Here is a 19539-nt window from a genome sequence, read left to right as displayed (position 1 = left end):
TCTCAATAAGAAAGTGCCCAAGCAACAACGCTCAGCAACATTGCTCAAAAAGTTGCCCCGTGTAACATCACCTTTAGTTTACATGTAGTTGCAAAGTTAGTAGAATGTCTAAAGTGGACCATCAAAATAAAGTGTAACCTCCGATTATTGATCATTCAAACTCCTTTATCTAAACCTCTCTACTTAACCATCAGTCTTGCACATTTGCAATGGTTTTTTTTTTTTGTTTGTTTGTTTTGTTTTTTTAAACACCTTTTATGCGTTTGTATTTTAACCAAATCCTCATCTGAAGCGCGATGGGTTGTGGGCAATATTAGCCCTTTGAAGTGTGTATGGATCTGCACTTCAACTTTTCATCAGAATTAGTAGACCACCCACGTACCTTTAGGATACTAATTTCAACATACTATGATTTGGGACACACTAACTCTAACTTTTAATACTATTTAGGATGGATAGTTTGCGAATTGGGATGTCATGACTTCAATGATGAATATTGACACCACAAGAATGTGCACTGTCCCAAACAATTCACTACAGCGACTATCTTGAGCTGTGACGAGAAAAGCAGCAAACAAGGAATAACATAAGTCCATTTTAAGATATAAGCACTTTTAAGAGCCTCCAAAAAGAACTGAGCACTGAATAAAAGGGGTCATGAATTGAGAAATCAACTTTTCCTTGAGCTATTGATATATAAGAGTTCATCGTACTATAAGAATATCCTGTAAGTTTCAGAACTGAAAACTTCCTTGTTAGTCCATTAAAAGCTTTTATTGACACCAGGCCCAGTGAACAACTCGTCCCGGAATGTGCCTATCTGTCATAGACAGGTGAAACGCCGCCTCCGCATAAGAAATCAACGCCTACTTCATCATTGTGACGTTAGTGTGTTAGTGAGATGAGGGGGAGAGAAGAGCGATATAACAGGTCAAAAATAACATTACCTTTCAAAGGATCGTTATGCTAGGAATATGGTTAATTATTTTCAACAACGTGAATATCTCAGTTGAGCTTTATTTATTTCTATTCGGTATTTCACTGTGGATTCTTTGGTAAATTAATCACATTTCGGCGCAGGCTTTACTAACAGACTTTTATGATATAGACTCGACAGTAATGCAACAACATGTAAGTAACTGAGTTACTCCTACTGTTCTAATGCCTGATCTGATATGTAATGATTCATGTACAGTCAGATGTTCTTTGTCTATGTGTCAAAAAATCAAACCAGTGACTAAACGGTCAACTTCACGTTGTTTCTCTTAGTAGGATGAAAATAATCTGTTATTTAAAGAGTGATTAAATTATAAAAAGAAAGTGTTCAAAGAACGCTCCCTTTACAATCGCTGGAGCTGTCAATCAAACAGCACAAGTTTATCAGTGACTGAGTTCTGGACACGCACCAAAACTCACATTTTATTCAACGAATCTCTTAGTTACATCGTGTTAGCACTATTAGTGATGATGAAAGCATTTGTTAGTGTACAGAAATTTAGTTACAGTGACGAGATCACTGCTTTCATGCGCTCAACAACATGTCTGTGATCGGCTACAATGTTCATCACTGCAACCTTTCATGCCATGATCTAAATATAATGCCACAGATCTAAATGTAATGCAGCACTTTTCACGATTAGTTAACCTTGAGAGTTGTAATAGTAAAAACGTGCTAAAAGAGAGGGTAATCCTTCGCTATTTCAAATAGAAAGATGTTAGCCAATCACAGCAGTGGGCGTTTACACTGAAGTCTCACAGCAGACATGCCCCTGCCTTAAAACAGAGCGTTCAAATAAGAGGGCTAAAATCAGGGTAAGAAAAATGCCTTTTATTTCTAAATTATGACAATTTTTAATGTAAAAAGCATACTAACATTATAAGTGCACACCAAGAAACATTATAAAACAATAAAACAATGCAGTTCACTTTTTATTTATTTTTATTTTTTAAGAATACACAGCTGAATAGCCATTAAATGGGTTAATATGTTTTTTGGGACCAGAAGGTTGCGCAAGGCTATCTTTTGCTTTTTTGTCAGATCTGAAATATTTACATGAACCACATCCTGAGGTTTTAAGTTAATATTTTAATCATTTAACAACACATTCCAATGTTTACAGTTTGCTGATCTTGGTTAATCATCACATGGCATGCAAGCAATGTTTTATTCAAAGTGTTTAATATTTATTGTTTTTATTTAATGTTTTTTAATATTTATTTATTTATGTATTTAAAAAAAAAAAAAGTGATTTTTTTTTGTGTTTAAATTACATGCACAGAGAGCTGTTACAAACCACAAACCGCCTGCAGTTTCCCCCGCAAATCCCCAGTTTTTTGCCAGTTTTTTTAAGCAATATTATTGGTGATTTTACATATAGTGGTGACCTCTATTATTTTATTTTTTGGCGTTTTTCCCCATTATTTTTCATTATATATATATATATATATATATATATATTATATATAACTTGTGAAGTTTATGCAGCTTGTGTGGCGCTGCCATTATAGAAAATATATATAAATAATATTTAATTTTATTTCACCTTGATTTTTTATTTAAAAATAAAATATATATATATATATATATATATATATATATATATATATATTTTTTTTATTTTATTTTTATTTTTTTCTATAATGGCAGCGCCACACAAGCTGCATAAACTTCACAAGTTCTGTGAAAACTCAGATCATGTTGTCTAGCATGTCTTGATCCAAAAAGCATTTACTGCTTCTATGAAAGCAAGAATGATCAGTGATCATGATCAGTGTCACACATTTGCTTACATTTGATTAAACTGTATTACTATTATTGAAATATAAGCTTAGCTAACTTGTCTAGATACTAAATAACTGCTTGAGGGCATTGCCAAAACCATACGACTTGAATTAATACCATACAACCTTTGATTGCCTTTCAATATTATAGTGGAGATGTGGCAGTTACAGTATGTTGACATGGTAACACTGGGAGGTGTGGGACAAGCCAAAAGGCAGAAATAAGAGTGTGGGGTAGTAAAGACAGATACCTGCTGACAGACTGAACTATGCTGAGATTTCAGCCTGGACACTTCTTCCTCCAGCCGCTGTATCAGCTCAGTCTGTGAACACACATGCACAAAGATTATGAAATTCACATCACAAATGTTTACCATCAAACACAGAAATGTTTTGAGAAGGAGACAATAACCAGAGCAAAGATGGTAGCTCAGAACAAACAAAGCAGTGAGAAAATGGCTGCACTGTTCTTTCATAATGAGAATCGGAGGTGTGTGTGTGTGTCATGTTCCCCTGCTCTGCTCTCATCACATCTGCTGTCAGTAATCTGTTCCTGAGCCAGCAGTGCTGGGATTAAGTGCAGGCTGCAGATAAAGGATGTATGCGTCATTAAAACACACAAGAAAGACACGTACACACTCACAGAGCCACCGGTGAGTAATAATGCGGCCACAGTTTCAATCACAAATGCAGCATCATTTCTATGTGAAAATCATGGCTGTTCAGAGCGTGAAAGTGTGTGATCTGTGGGAAGAGGGGCTTGTGCCGGGGGCTTATTTTAACCTCAGATGTGAAGTTCTTTCAAAAAGCAAAACTGTCCAGCTGTGCATTGGTGAAATACTGATTTTAAAAGGGATAGATCATCCAACAATTTTAAATGTGTAATTACACTGCAATAAGGACACCTTAAAATGAAGTGTAACCTAATTCTTTTATTTACTCATACTAATGTATTTATAAATGTTATTTCTTTCTTTTCAAAAAAGGACAAAATTCTAAAGTATAAAGTAGTCCATGTGATTATTGTGTGAAGAATAGATCAAAATCCATCTTCTTTCACTCTGTTGAGAAAATATTTATTAAAATTATTTGAAGTATGTATGGGATTTGAGTAAGATGATGGACTAGGAATTTTGTCCCTCACATCAAGCTATTATATGGCTTCAGAAGATTTGGAATATAGAGTAAAGGACTTATGGACCACTTCTATGTCATTAGTCATTTTTTGAGCTTGACAATCTAAAATCACAGTATGATTTCACAGTATAAATGTATAAATTTTAGGTCTGATTCTTTGCAGGAAATGCTGAAAAACACTATGCTTCTCAATAGAGGAAATTTGTTTTAAGCACCAGATCATGAACAAAAGATAATAGTCACTGAGAATAAGAACACACATTGATATTCTGACAAGGACTATTCCATTCAATACAAAATTCAGCCTTTCTTGGAACTGAAGAAAATCTGAAAGCTGAGAGGAAGAAACTAGAGGTAATTAAGAACAAAATAAAGAACAATAAAAATAAATGTATATTTTAACTATTAGACTGTAAATATTAAAGGTAGGGTAGGTCATTTTTGTAGAGGCTAGCAATAGCTAGCTTTGAAAGCATAAGATATCACCCTCACTTCAGAGCATCTCCACAGCCACGCCTCCTTCAAAACATATGAACGTGTACAGCAAGGAGCAAACAAAAGCGTCACAAGAGATGGCTGTAAACCATGTCTCAAAAGCACATAACATTACAATAATAATGAACACAAAAAAAGGTCATTTTATTTTATTGTCAAATTAGAGTTAGTACAGGCCTCCGATGTACTTCAAGCAAAATCAAAGAACGAACTGGTCTAACATCATTTTGAACAAAATCAGGCAAAATCAGGCAAAAACTGATTTTGTTTTGTGAGTTTGAAACAGCTTGCCAAAGCGATTTTTTCCTAAACGTTTGCTCCGGCTGGTAAACGCCTTCAAATTACCATTGGTGATTAAGTAACAGGTAGGTGTGCCCAGAGGCTCCACCTTCTTTGACATGGAAATCTTCTCCAGTTCATTTCTTCTGTTCAGTCCCTCGAGGTCGGACGTCCGCGAGTAAAAACATGAAAACACTGGAAAGCTGTTTTATAGTAAAATATAGTTGTAATTCTAATTGAAAGACACACTGACACTATTTTTCATGTTTAATACTGTAAAACTGCTTGCTTTAAAACAATCTATTGTATTAAGTGGTATATAAATAATCTTCACGGGCCTGGAGTGCCGAATTGCAGAGCTGGTGCAATCATCCACATCGCTATGATCAGATGCTTTCTTTACTATTTTCTCATCACTGTCACTTTTGTTGTGTGTTTATTTTATAGTAAGGAAAGTGTGCAGCACATATTTATATATTCATCTAAATGCCGCTCTCAGTAGCGTGGGCAGCGTCAGGATGTTTGCTAACAGTATGCTGCTGTTTATGTATTTCGAAGAATGAAAAAGAACTTCGCCGTGAGTATATCGGGGCCTTAAGATCTGTGTGAGTAAACCTCGCTCCCTTGGCCTCAAGAGGTGCGTTAGCGACTGACACTAGAGGCTGCAGTCTTTCGTGTCCTTGTTAGTGTGCCCACCTCCCATGCCAGAAACGCCGGTTCAAATCCTGCTCGGAGTGGGGCGAGTAGAACCTGAGGAGTTACATTGGTGCCGTGACCCGGATGGGAATGAGTTTAATGGAGACCAGCTAGTAAGAGCTGCACCTGTGCGAGTAAACCTCACTCCCTTGGCCTCAAGACGTGGCTAGCGACTGATGCTAGAGGCTGCGGTTTTTCCCATGCTGGAAACACCAGATCAAATCCCGCTTGGAGCGGGACATGTAGAACTGGAGGGCTTACATTGGTGCCGTGACCTGGATGGGAGTGAAGCTTAGGCCAGCTAGTAAGAGCTGCAGCTGTTCAAGTAAACCTCACTCCTTTGGCCTCAAGAGGTGGCTAGCGACAGACACTAGAGGCTGCCGTCTTTCCCATGCTGAAAAAGCCAGTTCAAATCCTGCTTGGAGCGGGACGAGTAAAACTGGAGGGGTTACATTGGTGCCGTGACCCGGATGGGAGTGAGGTTTAGGCCAGCTAGTAAGAGCTGCAGCTGTGCAAGTAAACCTCAGTCCTTTGGCCTCAAGATGCGGCTAGCGACTAACGTTAGAGGCTGCGGTCTTTCCCATGCTGGAAACGGCAGTTCAAATCCTGCTCGGAACGGGACGGGTAGAACTTGAGGGTTGCATTTATGCCGTGACCTGGATGGGAGTAAGGTTTAGGCCAGCTAGTAAGAGCTGTGCGAGTGAACCTCTGGCTTCAAGAGGCGCGTTAAAGGCTGTGGTCTTGCCGGAAACGCCTGTTCGAATCCCGCTCGGAGCAGGGCGAGTAGAACCAGAGGAGTTACACTAGCATGGATAAAATAAAGTAAAATGCAGTTTGCTAACATCTGCAAGAACATAAAAGACAGTACACTGGTAAGCATAACAACTCTCCCTCGTCTGCTCAGCCATGATACTTCTATTTTTTTTCTTTAACAAGTTTCTCTATTGTAAACATCTGTCAGTATAATGTGTATTCAGGGTAAAAACAAACTATTCAGAAAATTTTAAGTCTTTAGAATTGCTTAAGACAGCTCAGTAAAATGAGTAGGGGTCAACTGGATGAACAGAATAGCATTAACCGCAGTAATGACTCCCAGACCATGTGACATTATAGAGAGGTCAGAGACTATGAACAAGCAGCAGATGGTTTATAAATGACAGGAACTGTAATGCCATACAAACAAGTACTACAGTATTACCATGGTTTCTTGGACATATCCCATTGTAATAAATGGTATTCACTGAAGTACCCTGGAATACCATGTAGATGCTATGGTGTATGGATATTTATCATTCAGTACTATGGTATCTCCAGCTGATAGCATCACTGCACCATGGTAGCAGTGTTATTTTAGTATCACTGATATACTATTATATTTTTGTTAATATTTTAAATTAGATTTTATTTTTATATTTTCTGTTTTCACTTTAATTTTAGTTAAAGTTTTAGTAATTTTTTGTGTGTTTTGGTTATTTTTATTAAAATGTATTAACTTTTTGTAGTTTTTTTAATGCCTATATTAGTTTTTATTTATTTGTTTTAGTTTATTTAGTTTTAGTTATTTTAGTAGTTCAAGTTAAACTAAACAAAAGTGTGAAATCTTGCCTTGGCAACTAGCTGAAATAAGTTTGATTGGCTAGCTGAAAGTTGAATTTTTTTGTATATTTTATTTTATTTCAGTTAACGCTTATTTTGTTTGTTGTGTTTTTTTATGGTTTTAGTTTTAGTTAACAATAATAATCCTGTATGGTATCTCCAGAGTACTTCTCCATTCAGTACATTTCCATTCCTAGCACATCTACTCAAGAGCATATACAGTTGTCACCATCAGTGCGATTGTATTTGTAAATTGTGAATTATCCAATCTCACCCTGTTTTTGGCATCCTGCGTCCCTTCCTGGCGCCGGCTCAGGTTGGCTTGGACAACAGACAGCTCATCCTCCAGTTCGTGGCATTTCTTCCTAGCTTCTTGGGCCTCTTCGCACTTTTGCAACACCGTGGACCGAACCAAACTAAGCTCCGCAGAGACTCTGTCCACCTACAGGGCGGCGCCATACATGAGAAACATAATGCAATAGAATCTTCTTTCCAAGGGCACACACAGACACACTCATTCAATCTGACCCTTGGTGGAGGTGACCTCCTTGCAATCAGCCCCGTGGAGCACTTATTTCCCAGCTATAATCAGACTCGCTCACTAAGGCCTGACCTTTTCTCAGCAGCCCCTCAGCCATGGCTATGTATAACTCCAATAAAAAATCCAGCCCCCTAGAGAGAGACATCTGCTAGAGCTCAGATCCATGGCCATACAGGTTAATTAGGAAGAGAGAGCACAAGCACACCGCTGCACAAACAAGCTAGAAAGATCTCGGATGTTATGAAAGGTATGAGATATGTAAGTTGCACCTATCAAAGTATTTATTGTGGCACAGGGTTAAACTTTCTTAAACTTAATTTTTTTGTACCATTCAGAATCAGAATCAGGTTCTCATGGTAACAAACTTTATAAAAGAAACAACTTGGTACAAAAGTTCCTATAAAGCAAGGCGGCCTTCAAGTAACATCTCAAGCACTTATTTTCTAGTCATGCAAGTATAGCTCCTAAATTCTTGAATTATGATAGACCAAAATTTACAAAATTGTTGCCTGAGCTTACATGCCAATACCATATTTCAAAGCTCCAATAAAATATGACATTAAGATAAATGCTTAGTTTTTAGTGAATATTTGACATCAAAAATGGTACCTCAGTGGCCTGGTGCCGTTTAATTTCCAGAAGAGCTTCATTCTCCACCTGCACCTTCACCAGATTCCCTTTCACCTCCGAGAGCTACAAGAGAGCAATCACACTTCATATAGCTCTCATTTAGCATTACATTTTTTTTTTTTTTTTTTTTTTAAACTAAAGCAATACATACTTTTGACAGATCATGTGCACTCACATGAAATGAAGACAAGTGGCCTAGAATAGTTGTTTTATTCTACATAGAGTGGATAGCATGATTAGAGCACTACATCCTCTGGCTTCAGTTAGACCCGGTATTAACATCCTGTTCAGGTGATCTCACTTTGAAATGGTACAAGGCTAAATAGAAATATAAATTGCGTTACAAATGTTTTGAGATTAGTTTACTTCAACCACATTCTGAAGTGGACAAAAATACATATGACCACAATGCACTGTAAACCAAGGCCATAACCACCACTGACAAATAGCTTGACAAGCCAAATTATATTAATTTACTGTTTACAGACAATGAATATGGATTCCAGTGTGACGCTTCAGTTCGGTTTCGATGACAGAGTGAGTGTGATGTAAGATGTAAGTATATCTAAACATTTAATATTTGACAACTGTTTTAATGTTAAGCGAACGACAGTAATATCCAGTGATGCAAAACACTTTTTTTTTTCTTTTTTTTGTCAAATTATTCAAATGGATTACTTTACAAAAATGTTTAGTTATTTTCTTTTTCTTTATTCCCTTAAATTCCTAAACCCTTTAATTATTTAATTACTTTAAATAAAAAGACTATCCCACCAATTTGGTTTGGTCCCCCCAATGTTCAAGACATGGTTACAGTCTTGTTGTAAACGCTAATGCATGTTACTACCAGATGTAAACAGCAATTTTTCTCAGATGATCACTAGTGATTGGATCAACCAATACAGAACTAAACATCCAGATAGCTCTCCCCAGCCCATTTACTGCAGTATAAATGAATCAGTTATGCCTTTGAATATGATATTTATTTAAAATGGCATCGGTAACCAAAAACGTGATCCATACCAATAGGTGCCAGTATAAAGTGCAACAGCACTGACATATCAATCAGCGAATCATGAAGAAAAAAAAATACTTAGTGAACCTTTAATAATTAAATACTATAAATAGTTTTTGAGGTACTTATTCTTGCTCAAGTCTTTGGAACTGAAAATGTTGTACATGAAATTCAGTATCACAAAGAAATGAATCTGATTTAAAAGCGTTTGAAGCTGTGAACACAGACATAATAAAGGTGCCTCACACGATAACAAACAAACTGCGACTGGAGCGTAAAAAGGCCATGAACTTAACTGTGAGTGTGTTAGTAAACAAAGGCACTGTGAGGTTGTTCTCTGAGCAATCAGTGTAGAGCTCCCTTAATAAGTCTGCCATGATGCCTAGCGACAGGTGACACAGCCACTGGTGACGGACAGCACTGGCCTGAGCTCTGATTGGTCAGCAGTCCGATCCAGGAGGGGAGGGCTGAGAGTCTCACTGCAGCAAACACTAGCTTGTAGCAACATGTCTAATACAACAAACTGTTTTGTATGCATTTAAAGTATGCATGTATTACACTTACAGTCTAAAAGAAAGGAAAATCACATTCAATATCTAAATAAGAGCAGTGAGACTAAACGGAGAGTACATAGACAAGTCTCCTGCTTCTCAGATTTTTGTCCTTCTTAGCTATGTGTCCTTTTCTAGAGATTCAGTAGAGATCTCCAAAATGTCTCACACTGTGCTCAGATTTACAATGATTCCAAAAATCAGACTTCAATCTGAACTCTCATCAGATTCTCATAAGATCACACTTATTAATACAACTGTCTCGTTTTTATTTCTCCTGAGGAATTTGAGAAACATCTTAGACAAGGTTGATACAAAAAAGAAACATAACTTAGATCCCCATTAAGTCTCCTGAGCTTTGAAAGTGCAAATTTAGTAGGGTTTTGTGACATGTTTCAAGTATCTATCGGCATTTTTCCTTCCAGAGTAAACTGACTTCTCTGGGATCATGCTCTCTGGCATCTGGCAAGAAAAAAATTCTGGGACCCTCCTCACCTCAACAGGGGAGGGGCAAACACCTGTCTCAAAGTAAACTCTCACTTCAGTCGAGCTGCCAGCTGCTCAACACATGTACTGCACGGTCTATAGCAAACATGGAATATAACAAATTTAGCAGAGTTACCTAAGCAAACAAAGAGTTTACTTGATACATAAAAAACAACAGATTTCAGACCCCCAAAAACTGCATATTAAGTATTTCACCATCCTGTGCAAATCAAATCATTCGTCCACGTTAAAATAACAACTGCAGCTTACAAGCCGCTGCCATTACAGCAAGTACCACATTGTAATGTATAAAAACAACAGAAGCTTTCCACTAAATAAGGTAGCTTTGATTAGGATCATTTCATGTTTTTTTTTTGTTTTTTTTTCTCCCTCTCAAAGCCTTTTCAAAATCATCCCCATCTGAACATTTCCTCTTGGTAAACTTTGTGTGTAACAGCACAAGCCAATTCTTTATAATTACAGCTATTCTTCATCTTATGGGAAATCATCCTTCTTAGAAGAAGAAAAAAAAATACATAAATGACTGCAAATGCAGTGGTCTGAGATCAAAGTATCTCACAAAGAAGAGCCCTAAACAAAAGCATGGAGAATGAGAGAGAGAGAGAGACAGAGAGAGAGTGGGCCTGAGCAGCCTGGGCCTGGCCGTGAAGCTTTTACCTGAGCTTGTAGCTCTTGGTCTTGCTTCCTGGCATCTTGTAGCTGTCCGTACAGCTGCTGGTTGTAGTTGTGTCCCCTCTGGAGCTCCTGCTGGCTTTCTTGCAGCTCTCTCTGCAGATCCCACAGCCTCTGCTCTTGGACGTCCAGCTATCCAACCACAATAGAGGGCAGGGCGCAGAGGAAGAGAAAATCAATCCACTACAAAGAGTCTCCTTCTCATACTCCCCGTTTCGCAGAACCCGCCATGACTAGAGCTCCGGCAAAGAGGAACTGGTGTCCATCTGGCCCTCATCGCAGCCCCAACATCCACCTTGAGCGGCTCTACCCTTCACATACACCCTGACACTCTAGACAGGCTAGGACAGCCCTGCACTGAATGCAGAAACAAAAATCAATGCTTCTTAACCAAATGCGAAATCGCAGCTCATTGTTCGACAGGAAGAGCAAGAGAACAAGCAATATTTAATCTTTACGATTTCCAGTTACATACACAAGCAGTTTGCTGTACCATTGCGAAACGTCAATCCATTATTCACTGTTTGCAACAAAAAGTATTCACTAATGGTGTTATTTTTTCAAATCATTAAAGCAAGGCCCACCACGTCACATCAAAAATAAATAATTATTATTGTAATTACCACAATATGGTCACCTGCTAAAGAGAACCGAGAGGAGGGGAAGATGGGAGTCAAGAAAAAGAGAGAGGAGGAGGAGGTTTGGCAAACCCCTGGTTCCGGTCCAGTCCGACATTATCAAGCATCCTCATCTGCATTTCAAATTGTCACACGATGACAGCTGCATATCCAAAATGGAGGCCCGGGGACTCCCCGCAACGATCAATTAATCAGCCGTGCTCATTAGAGGCCCAAGAGTAATCCACAAATTCGCCTAAGTCACCTAAATCAAAAAGTCGCCCCTCGCCTTACCCATTGATTGTGGTCTGGTGACAAGCACTTCAAACCTTGTCTCGTCTTCCCATCCGTTTGTTGGCATAGCAAACGCTCGAATTCCTGCCAGATTGTGGACTAAAACGATGAGGGAAGAATGAGAATCGTTTCCCTTTAATCCTAAAAACCCAGCTCATCCTTTTGCTCTGCTTTTCGGTGTGTGATGCAAGCCGATAACCCTGCTCTTTCTTTGCCTTACAATTGCGCTCTCTCTCCATTCTCCCCTCCTAAACTGATCAATACTTCATTTAAATCATGACATTAGCACACTACAACTGGATAAAAAGCTGAAAGGAATAACAAAACGCTTCTTGTGGCAAATGGAGTGTTGGAAAATGGATCATACATTCAAATAGTGACCATAATTGTTTGTTTATATGTAAAAACAAAGGTTAAAATGCATGTGACGCTCAGGACCAATATCATTGTTTTGTTTTGAGCTCCCGAGACTGACTGATCAATATCGCATTTGAATCTAAAGAGAGGGGGAATGTCGCCTTAGCTCTCGACGTTAAATGAAATGCAAATAGCTCTGCCGTAATCAACACGTATTTCAGACGTTATCGTCATGTCCCGCTGAAACAAACCCTAATGATATTTCCATACACAAAGAACATGTAGCCATACGCATTGGCGGTGGCATGATATGCGCCGTCATGCATTTGTTTATTCATGCAGGATGCTGTAAGAATAATCAGAGCGCTATGCAAACACTCCACACTTAAGACTTGGTCTAGACTAGGGATGGTAATCATCGATGCAGGGGGGTGTGGGAGCAGAAAGAAGAAGAAGAAAAAAAGGTAATTTCCTGTCGCAGATCTGCATAACAGGCGCACGAGAGAGCGAGTCTTATCTGCCTAATGGTCATTAGCGGAGCTTATTTACCTGAACGCTCTGGGCGTCACGGGCCTGATGAGAGAGGAGCAGGTCTTGCCGGAGTCTTTGGATGCTCACGTCCCGACGTGACAACTGCGGTTCGGGTTTCCCATCCCAAACGTGGCGGTGAGGAAGGAACGGAGGGCGTGAGGTGTTTTTGAGAGTAAAGAGAGGGAGGTGGAGAGAGAGGGAAGGGAAGAGTGAATCACTCCAGGAACATGCACTTACATATAGTCGGGTGTCAATGTCAACCAATGAGCAATTAGGCAGACAAGACCAAAGTTATTGATCGGGGTTTGGGGCTCTTTTTCCCAGGCTAACTAAGCTATGTGTGATGGCTGCAGAAGCAGTAGGGAAAAAGAGAAGGAGGGGGAGACTTTGGAAGGGCTACTCCCTCTAGCTCTCGCTGGGCCTGTGGTGCCGAAGAGGGCCTGGTCATTTAACCTTATATTGATCTTCCTCCTAAACAACCCCCCTCCCAAGACAGACGTGCATGTTCAATGTATGCACTTAATGTAGACCACACAACTGTCAATACACTACGCAGCCAGATGTGTCTCCAAGACCACTGAAGAAAAAGTGCCATGTTTTGCAGATATCAGGGTTCTTGGGAAGATATAACCATGAGTGCATATCATGGGTTACGAATTAAAACAAGGTTGTAAGGGAAAGACGTAGAGTCTTTTCAATAGGCTGTAGAGACTTTAATGGACAGTCCAACCAAAAATGGAAATTCTGTCATCATTTACTCACTCTCATGTTGTTCCAAGACTGCATGATGTTCTTTCTTCTGTGCAACACAAAAGAAGGTATTTTGAAAATTGGTTGAATATCAGTGGGGTCCCAATTGATTTTGGTTGTATGGACAAAAAAAAAAAAAAGACATTTTGTGTTCCACTGAAGAAAGAAAGACCTACAAAAAACGACATGAGGGTGAGGAAAATGTTTAGTTTTTGGGTGAACTATTCTTGTAGGTTCACATGTAATTTCCATGTCAGGTGAAGGCATATTCAAAAAGCTTTAACAGCTAAACATTAAACACCAAAAACAACAGCATAACCCATTGAAAAGACTGTACATCTATCCCTTACTGACTTGTTCTCATCCATGTGAAATCAAGGGTCCTCCAGGGTCGTGGCCATTCAGAATTTAATTGAGAATGCCTCTTCCATTAACACCCATCTCAGGTGATTCGGTCAGACGTCAGAAGAGACAGATAACAAATCTCAATAGTTGACCACTTGCGATTAGATTTTGAGGAGGATTTTAGGTGAATTATAAGAATAATTTGTGCACTGCTAATAAAAGGTCTAAGGACAGACTATTAAGAGCAATGAGCGTCAAAAACTCTGTGAATGCATTGTGGCCGTACCTCAGTCTTCAACAGCTGTGTTCCTCTGAGGGCTGTGAAATCAGTGGAAGCCTAAAGAGTAAGACAATGCATCCGATGAGACTATGAAAGAAAAATTACCAGTAATGTTTCTGTATTAGTAATTAAATGGAAAGTAAATTGAGACAATCATTAAACAGGACAGGTCATAAAAAATGTTAGATAGTTTGACAGTTTTATGAGAAGGTAATCTTAGTTCACGTTGTAAAAAGTCATGTTGTACAATTCCCTAAAACAATAATTAATTCATGGCGTTTGTAAAATATACTTCTTGTCTTGAATATTTATTTATTTTTAAATGATGTACACATGTATTCAAGAGGTTAGTACTTTTAACTTGATGGTTACACCACATCACATTTTTAGAGTCATTTTTAGACTATTTTTTTCGAAACCATTTGAAACACCTTGGCACATGTTTTTTTTTTCTTTCTTCTTTTCTTTATTGTGGAGACTCTTATATTATAAATCAATTGCACTGTACATACATTACATACAGTATACATACATGCAGATAAACATTTTATATATTAAAATACCAAAGAGTAAAGTCAGGCATTTTAATTTATGAATTCATTTTCTCATCAAATTCATCCAAGACCAAATTATCTGAGCTGCAGCATTAATTTCACAGCTCCATTTTCCTACTCTATAGCACCAACATTTGGTCCTTTTTTATTTCTCCAAAGGAGTTTTAGGAGATAGAGCTGATTAGAATAACACTAAAGAGACGAACTATAAACACGTCTAACGATACAGAGATGAAAGACAGGGAAAAACATCTATTCTTCCAGAGCGTGTGTAATTGAAGAACATGTCTTTCATGAGATAGGCTTTGTTGTGAAGGCAGAAAATTTACAAGAAAGTTTTACAAGAAAGAAGTCAAAAGAGTTGCTGGTGAGAGATGATGACGACACTTGATCCTTCCTTCCACGCTCGTATTGAGCCTTTTCCTCAGTAATGTCTCTGGAGAACAGTTAGTTAACACTGATTGTCTACAATCCTGTTCACAATGACTAGCGTGGCCTCGGCCAACTCCACTTCAACACAATCAATTATTTCCTCACTACCCATGGCCAAGAACATCCTTAAAGCACACAATCTGCACCAGAGAAACACTCCATTAGGAAGGTGAGGAAAGGACATTAGGAACCTGCTTTTCTCATTGCCGGGCAAAGAAAGATAAAAAAAAAAAAACAGAAATGCTGCCTTGTGATGCTGCCTTGTGTTGTTGATTTTTTTATTTTTTTTTTATTGTGACATTCTCATCACATCATCAAAATGATGTTTACTCCTACCACAGATTCACACAGAGATATTGTAGAATAGCGATGTTCAGGTATTTACTAGAAAGCCACGCTCTTTTGCATAGCTTGATGTCTCTGAGTTTTTCAGTCAGTGTGTTTTTGAAAATCAATGGTGATATTTCCAGAGAGGCAGACATGATAATGAAAGAGAGAGGCGAGAAAATGAAACCCTCAGAGGTGATTGCTCATTCCGAGCGGCTTCAAACATCCCTGTGTTAGAAGGACACCTTAAATATTCGGACTTTTCACGTCACTCCAGACTAAATCCCTAGCAACCACCATAGCAACACACTTCCTCTTGGACGTGAAATGCATTGTAAGTTCCCCCCTGCCACCAGAGATGGAAGAGGGGAGGGAGGGTGCGAGCAGGACGACAGACAGAGAAAAACAGCATCACGGAATAAAAGCATGAGAGGCGAAAGGAGAAAAACAAGTCAGGAAGACTTCATTCATATCAATAGCACAAACAAAACAGCCATATAAGCGAACGCACCATTGGGTGAGGCCGAACGAAACACTGAGGAGGGAAAATCTGTAAAAATAAAAAATTCTCATGTGCAACATGTTTATCTATTTCTGTATGCAAGGGATGTAATATATACTGAACTACCCTGTTTGAAAAGCCACTGCTATGCCAGATGAATTCTTAACCATAACTTATATATCTACAGTCTGTCTGAGCTTGTGTTCTTGCCACTATTATTTATCGATTTTATTATTATTATTATTATTATTATTATTATTATTTGTATTCTTTGGCTTAATTATTAACCATAAATCTTTACTGGAAGTCTTCTGAACTATAAAGAACTCTAATAATACCAACAATATCTGTTAATTAAATGTAAATTTCCATTCAAACCCATTTTACTTCCATAATGTGATGTACATCTTGTGTGGTTTGTGAAAAGTAGGCATTCCATACCAAAATGGAGCCGGACCGAATGTGAGGAAAACCCAATAGGATTTTCCAATGGCTTTTGGATTATTGCAGAAAATGCACTCTAAAAAATCTTGGGTTGTTTTTTCTAGTGTTTGGGTAGTTTTTGTGTTACCCAGCTCCTGGGTCAGATGTAATAACCCAGGGGTTGAGTTATTTATCGCATGCTTTTTGCGACCTCTTCAGGAGAGAGCAATGCAGCTCCGTCAAATTAGTGCATGTCTTTGGTAAAATCCAGGTTTGTGTAAAAATTCGTTATTGGTCTGTATATCCTTTAATTTTATGCAAAGCAACATACAGGGGCACGATGCGAGTCACCTAAACGAGTGTCCCATCAGTCTTTTCGTGTGATGGAAAAGAAAATTTTATGATTTTATTCAAAAAGATACTGAACATAAATACTTAGGATGTCATATGTTCTCAGAATTGTACACTGATTATTTATGGACAGGTTATGGAGTGGGTCACAGCATTTTTCGGCTACGAGTGAAACGCAGGCGGCAGTCTGAAGTTATCAGTTTCCCCGCCGAACGTGAGCCATCTCCGGCACGAGATACAGCGCCGTTTATGGTGGAAACAGGACAACAGAGACTGGTCGATTACTCTTGAATTTCTTCTAAATGTTTAATTTTTACTTCTCATATTTGTTAAACAAGATTAAATGTAAGCAATATGTATTAAAAACAATATAAATTATGCTATAAAATATGATCGAAAATAAAGAAATTACCATGCAAACCAGTGGTTGTGTGGAGTATTTAAAAAAAGTTTAGAGGATTTAAGTTAATCCGTAAACATTAATTCATGTATGAAGTAAAAACAATAAGCTAGTATTATAGTAGAAATGAATCAACCCATTATGCTGGGTTAAATAACCCAATTTGCTAGGTAAAATTAACCCAACATGTGTTCTGTCCTATATTTACCCAGCCCTTGGGTTGTTTTTAACCCACTGTTTTTTTAGAGTGTAAGGTCTGTGACCAACAAAAGTTTCCCAGCAAACATTAGTCAGATGGCAACGTCGTGTCCCTGGCCAAAAATAGTCGTGGTAGGACGGGATAAATCTGTAAAAATATGTAACACAGAACATTTCCTAAAAATGCATTCAGATACATTCGTACATGTCTACAGTTCTCTGGGGTTGCATATATAATTCTTACTTTGACTTTTAGCTATGTGTAGTTCAATATATAATAATTAATTGATTGATTGATTGATTGATAAGATAACATCAAAGACGTCAATTCAAATTTCATTTTGAAACAATTTTTCAACCACGACGGGACGTGTCAGAGGGACGTCTTTTCAATGGTCATTAAATGTCCAAATGTTTGCTGGGTTATGATTCTTGCACATTTTGTTCATCGCAATAATCTTCACAAATGAACAGAACCTTTATGAATTTTGAAGCGTAAATACAAGAAGTCAAAAGCTAAACGTAGGCTATAAACGAACACCACGGTCCAATGGCTTCAACGTCACCATCACTAAGCTTCCGACTTCTTTGTTTAAGAACAACTTCCCTGAAAGTTTGAGTTATAATAGTTTGCAAGAGCGTTATTAAAAACACAACGAGGCTGTGAAAGTGGACTAGTGAGTAGATGAGTTTATTAGTTTGGCTGATGATGTTCAAAGTACAACCTCTGTAGTTAAAAAAAAATGCTCAAGGTTTTTGTAGCAAGTTACAGTAATACCTTTTACAAGCCAATTTACAATAAGACCAGGAATCTGTGTTAAAAATGTAAGAATGTTGACTTTAACCAAATTACCACTTGGTTTTGTTGAAGTGCTATAGTGAATGCAAGTTAAACTGACAGGTTCATTAAAGCTGGTTTTGAAATATTAAATGACACTTTTTCAGCCCACCACAAGGACAAACTTTTGCGTGCGTAGAATTATGAATTATGTTTTAATGGCCCAGATGGTCCTAAGTATGTGCTTCACTTCTCAGCTATGTTAAGAATGTGTTTGGTTTTTTAATATATTTTTTTCAGTGACTGTTTTCTTGCAGTACATGTGTGCTGCTACTGCTTATATTATGGATAGACATTATATTATACTACAGTATACAGATGTATTGACTTGTCTAGTCTCAGGAGTACAGTCAGTACAAAACTAGTTTGATTTAGTGATACTTTTATATCTGACAGACCTATTTGTTTTTTTTTGATTTTTTGTTGTTGTTTTTTTTAGGTCTTTGTGCCTTATTTTCTGCTGTTATACAACACATTTTCATATTTCATCATTCAAAACTTATGCTGCAGTCATTCCACACTGGAACTGCTTAAAATGACTTAAAATGTAAAAAAAAAAAAAAAAAAAAAAAAAATCTCACCTTTGCAGAACTCTTAATTCCTTGTTGCTGCTTGTTCAAATACAAAGTTCTGTCATGAAACTCTTGATGGCACAGGCTGATAGGTCCTTAACTAAATCTGCTTGCAATCACATCATTCTCTATAGGGCACAGCTGATTAGTTCCTGCTGTATCAGTAGCCAATGAGCTCGCTGCTCAACCTTCAAATACTCAGCATTAGCAATAGCAGTGCAGCACGCTTTCAGAAACCCTCCACCTTCCCCAGCTCCACCTGTATAGATCTGATATGGGTAATTCATATGTGCTATTTTGTATAGCAGCAGCAGGTCTAACTTGCTCACAGCAGCGTATTGTGTTTGTATTGGCAGTAGCAAGTTCGTACTTGCTCTGCAGCAGCATCAGAGTAGCAGATCTATTCCGCCGAGATCAAACATATCAGTATTGTCATATCCACTACCATGCCAAATACTCCAAAAGATGTCATGACAGAATTTACTTAATTAAAATGAGCTACAACACAATTCTGAAAATTTTGTCTTAATTCTATTACATTCAGTCCACTTACATTTGTAAAATGGAAGTTAAGTTAATCTTTTTCTGTTGGGACTACATAAATCATTTTTGTTGACAGCTGAGCTGGACAGTGGATTTTTAATTTTCATGCTTTGCATGTGACTGGACTGGGAGAGTAATTAGCATGCTAATATGCTCAATTGTAGAAGGAGATTAATTTGGGTTACTTTAATAAATGTAGTTTTTACTTGGATTTCATTAATTCACTTAAGTTTTGAGCTGAGCTGAGCTAGCATGAACTAAGCTAACATGAGCTAACATGAACTAACAATTACTTTTTTTTTTAACTTATGTTAACAAAGATTAA

The 19539-nt window shown here is 37.9% G+C and overlaps 1 protein-coding gene across 2 annotated transcripts in view; it reads right to left on the bottom strand.

Moving 5' to 3' along the window:
• The window catches only part of LOC127515159 (plectin), a 210868-nt gene that overhangs the window by 85475 nt on the left and 105854 nt on the right, over positions 1 to 19539 (bottom strand). For both annotated transcript variants that reach the window (XM_051898500.1, XM_051898499.1), the window contains exons 5-10: positions 14081 to 14131; positions 12718 to 12801; positions 10886 to 11032; positions 8135 to 8218; positions 7259 to 7426; positions 3033 to 3104 (exon numbers count right to left, since the gene is read on the bottom strand). In XM_051898500.1, the coding sequence (XP_051754460.1) occupies positions 3033 to 3104; positions 7259 to 7426; positions 8135 to 8218; positions 10886 to 11032; positions 12718 to 12801; positions 14081 to 14131 (606 nt within the window). The remainder of the gene's footprint in view (positions 1 to 3032; positions 3105 to 7258; positions 7427 to 8134; positions 8219 to 10885; positions 11033 to 12717; positions 12802 to 14080; positions 14132 to 19539) is intronic.

This window comes from Ctenopharyngodon idella, chromosome 7, assembly GCF_019924925.1.
Source record: "Ctenopharyngodon idella isolate HZGC_01 chromosome 7, HZGC01, whole genome shotgun sequence".
Lineage (NCBI taxonomy): Eukaryota > Metazoa > Chordata > Actinopteri > Cypriniformes > Xenocyprididae > Ctenopharyngodon > Ctenopharyngodon idella.
The sequence above is the reverse complement of the archived record's forward strand: the minus strand, read 5'-3'. Positions and strand labels throughout refer to the sequence as shown.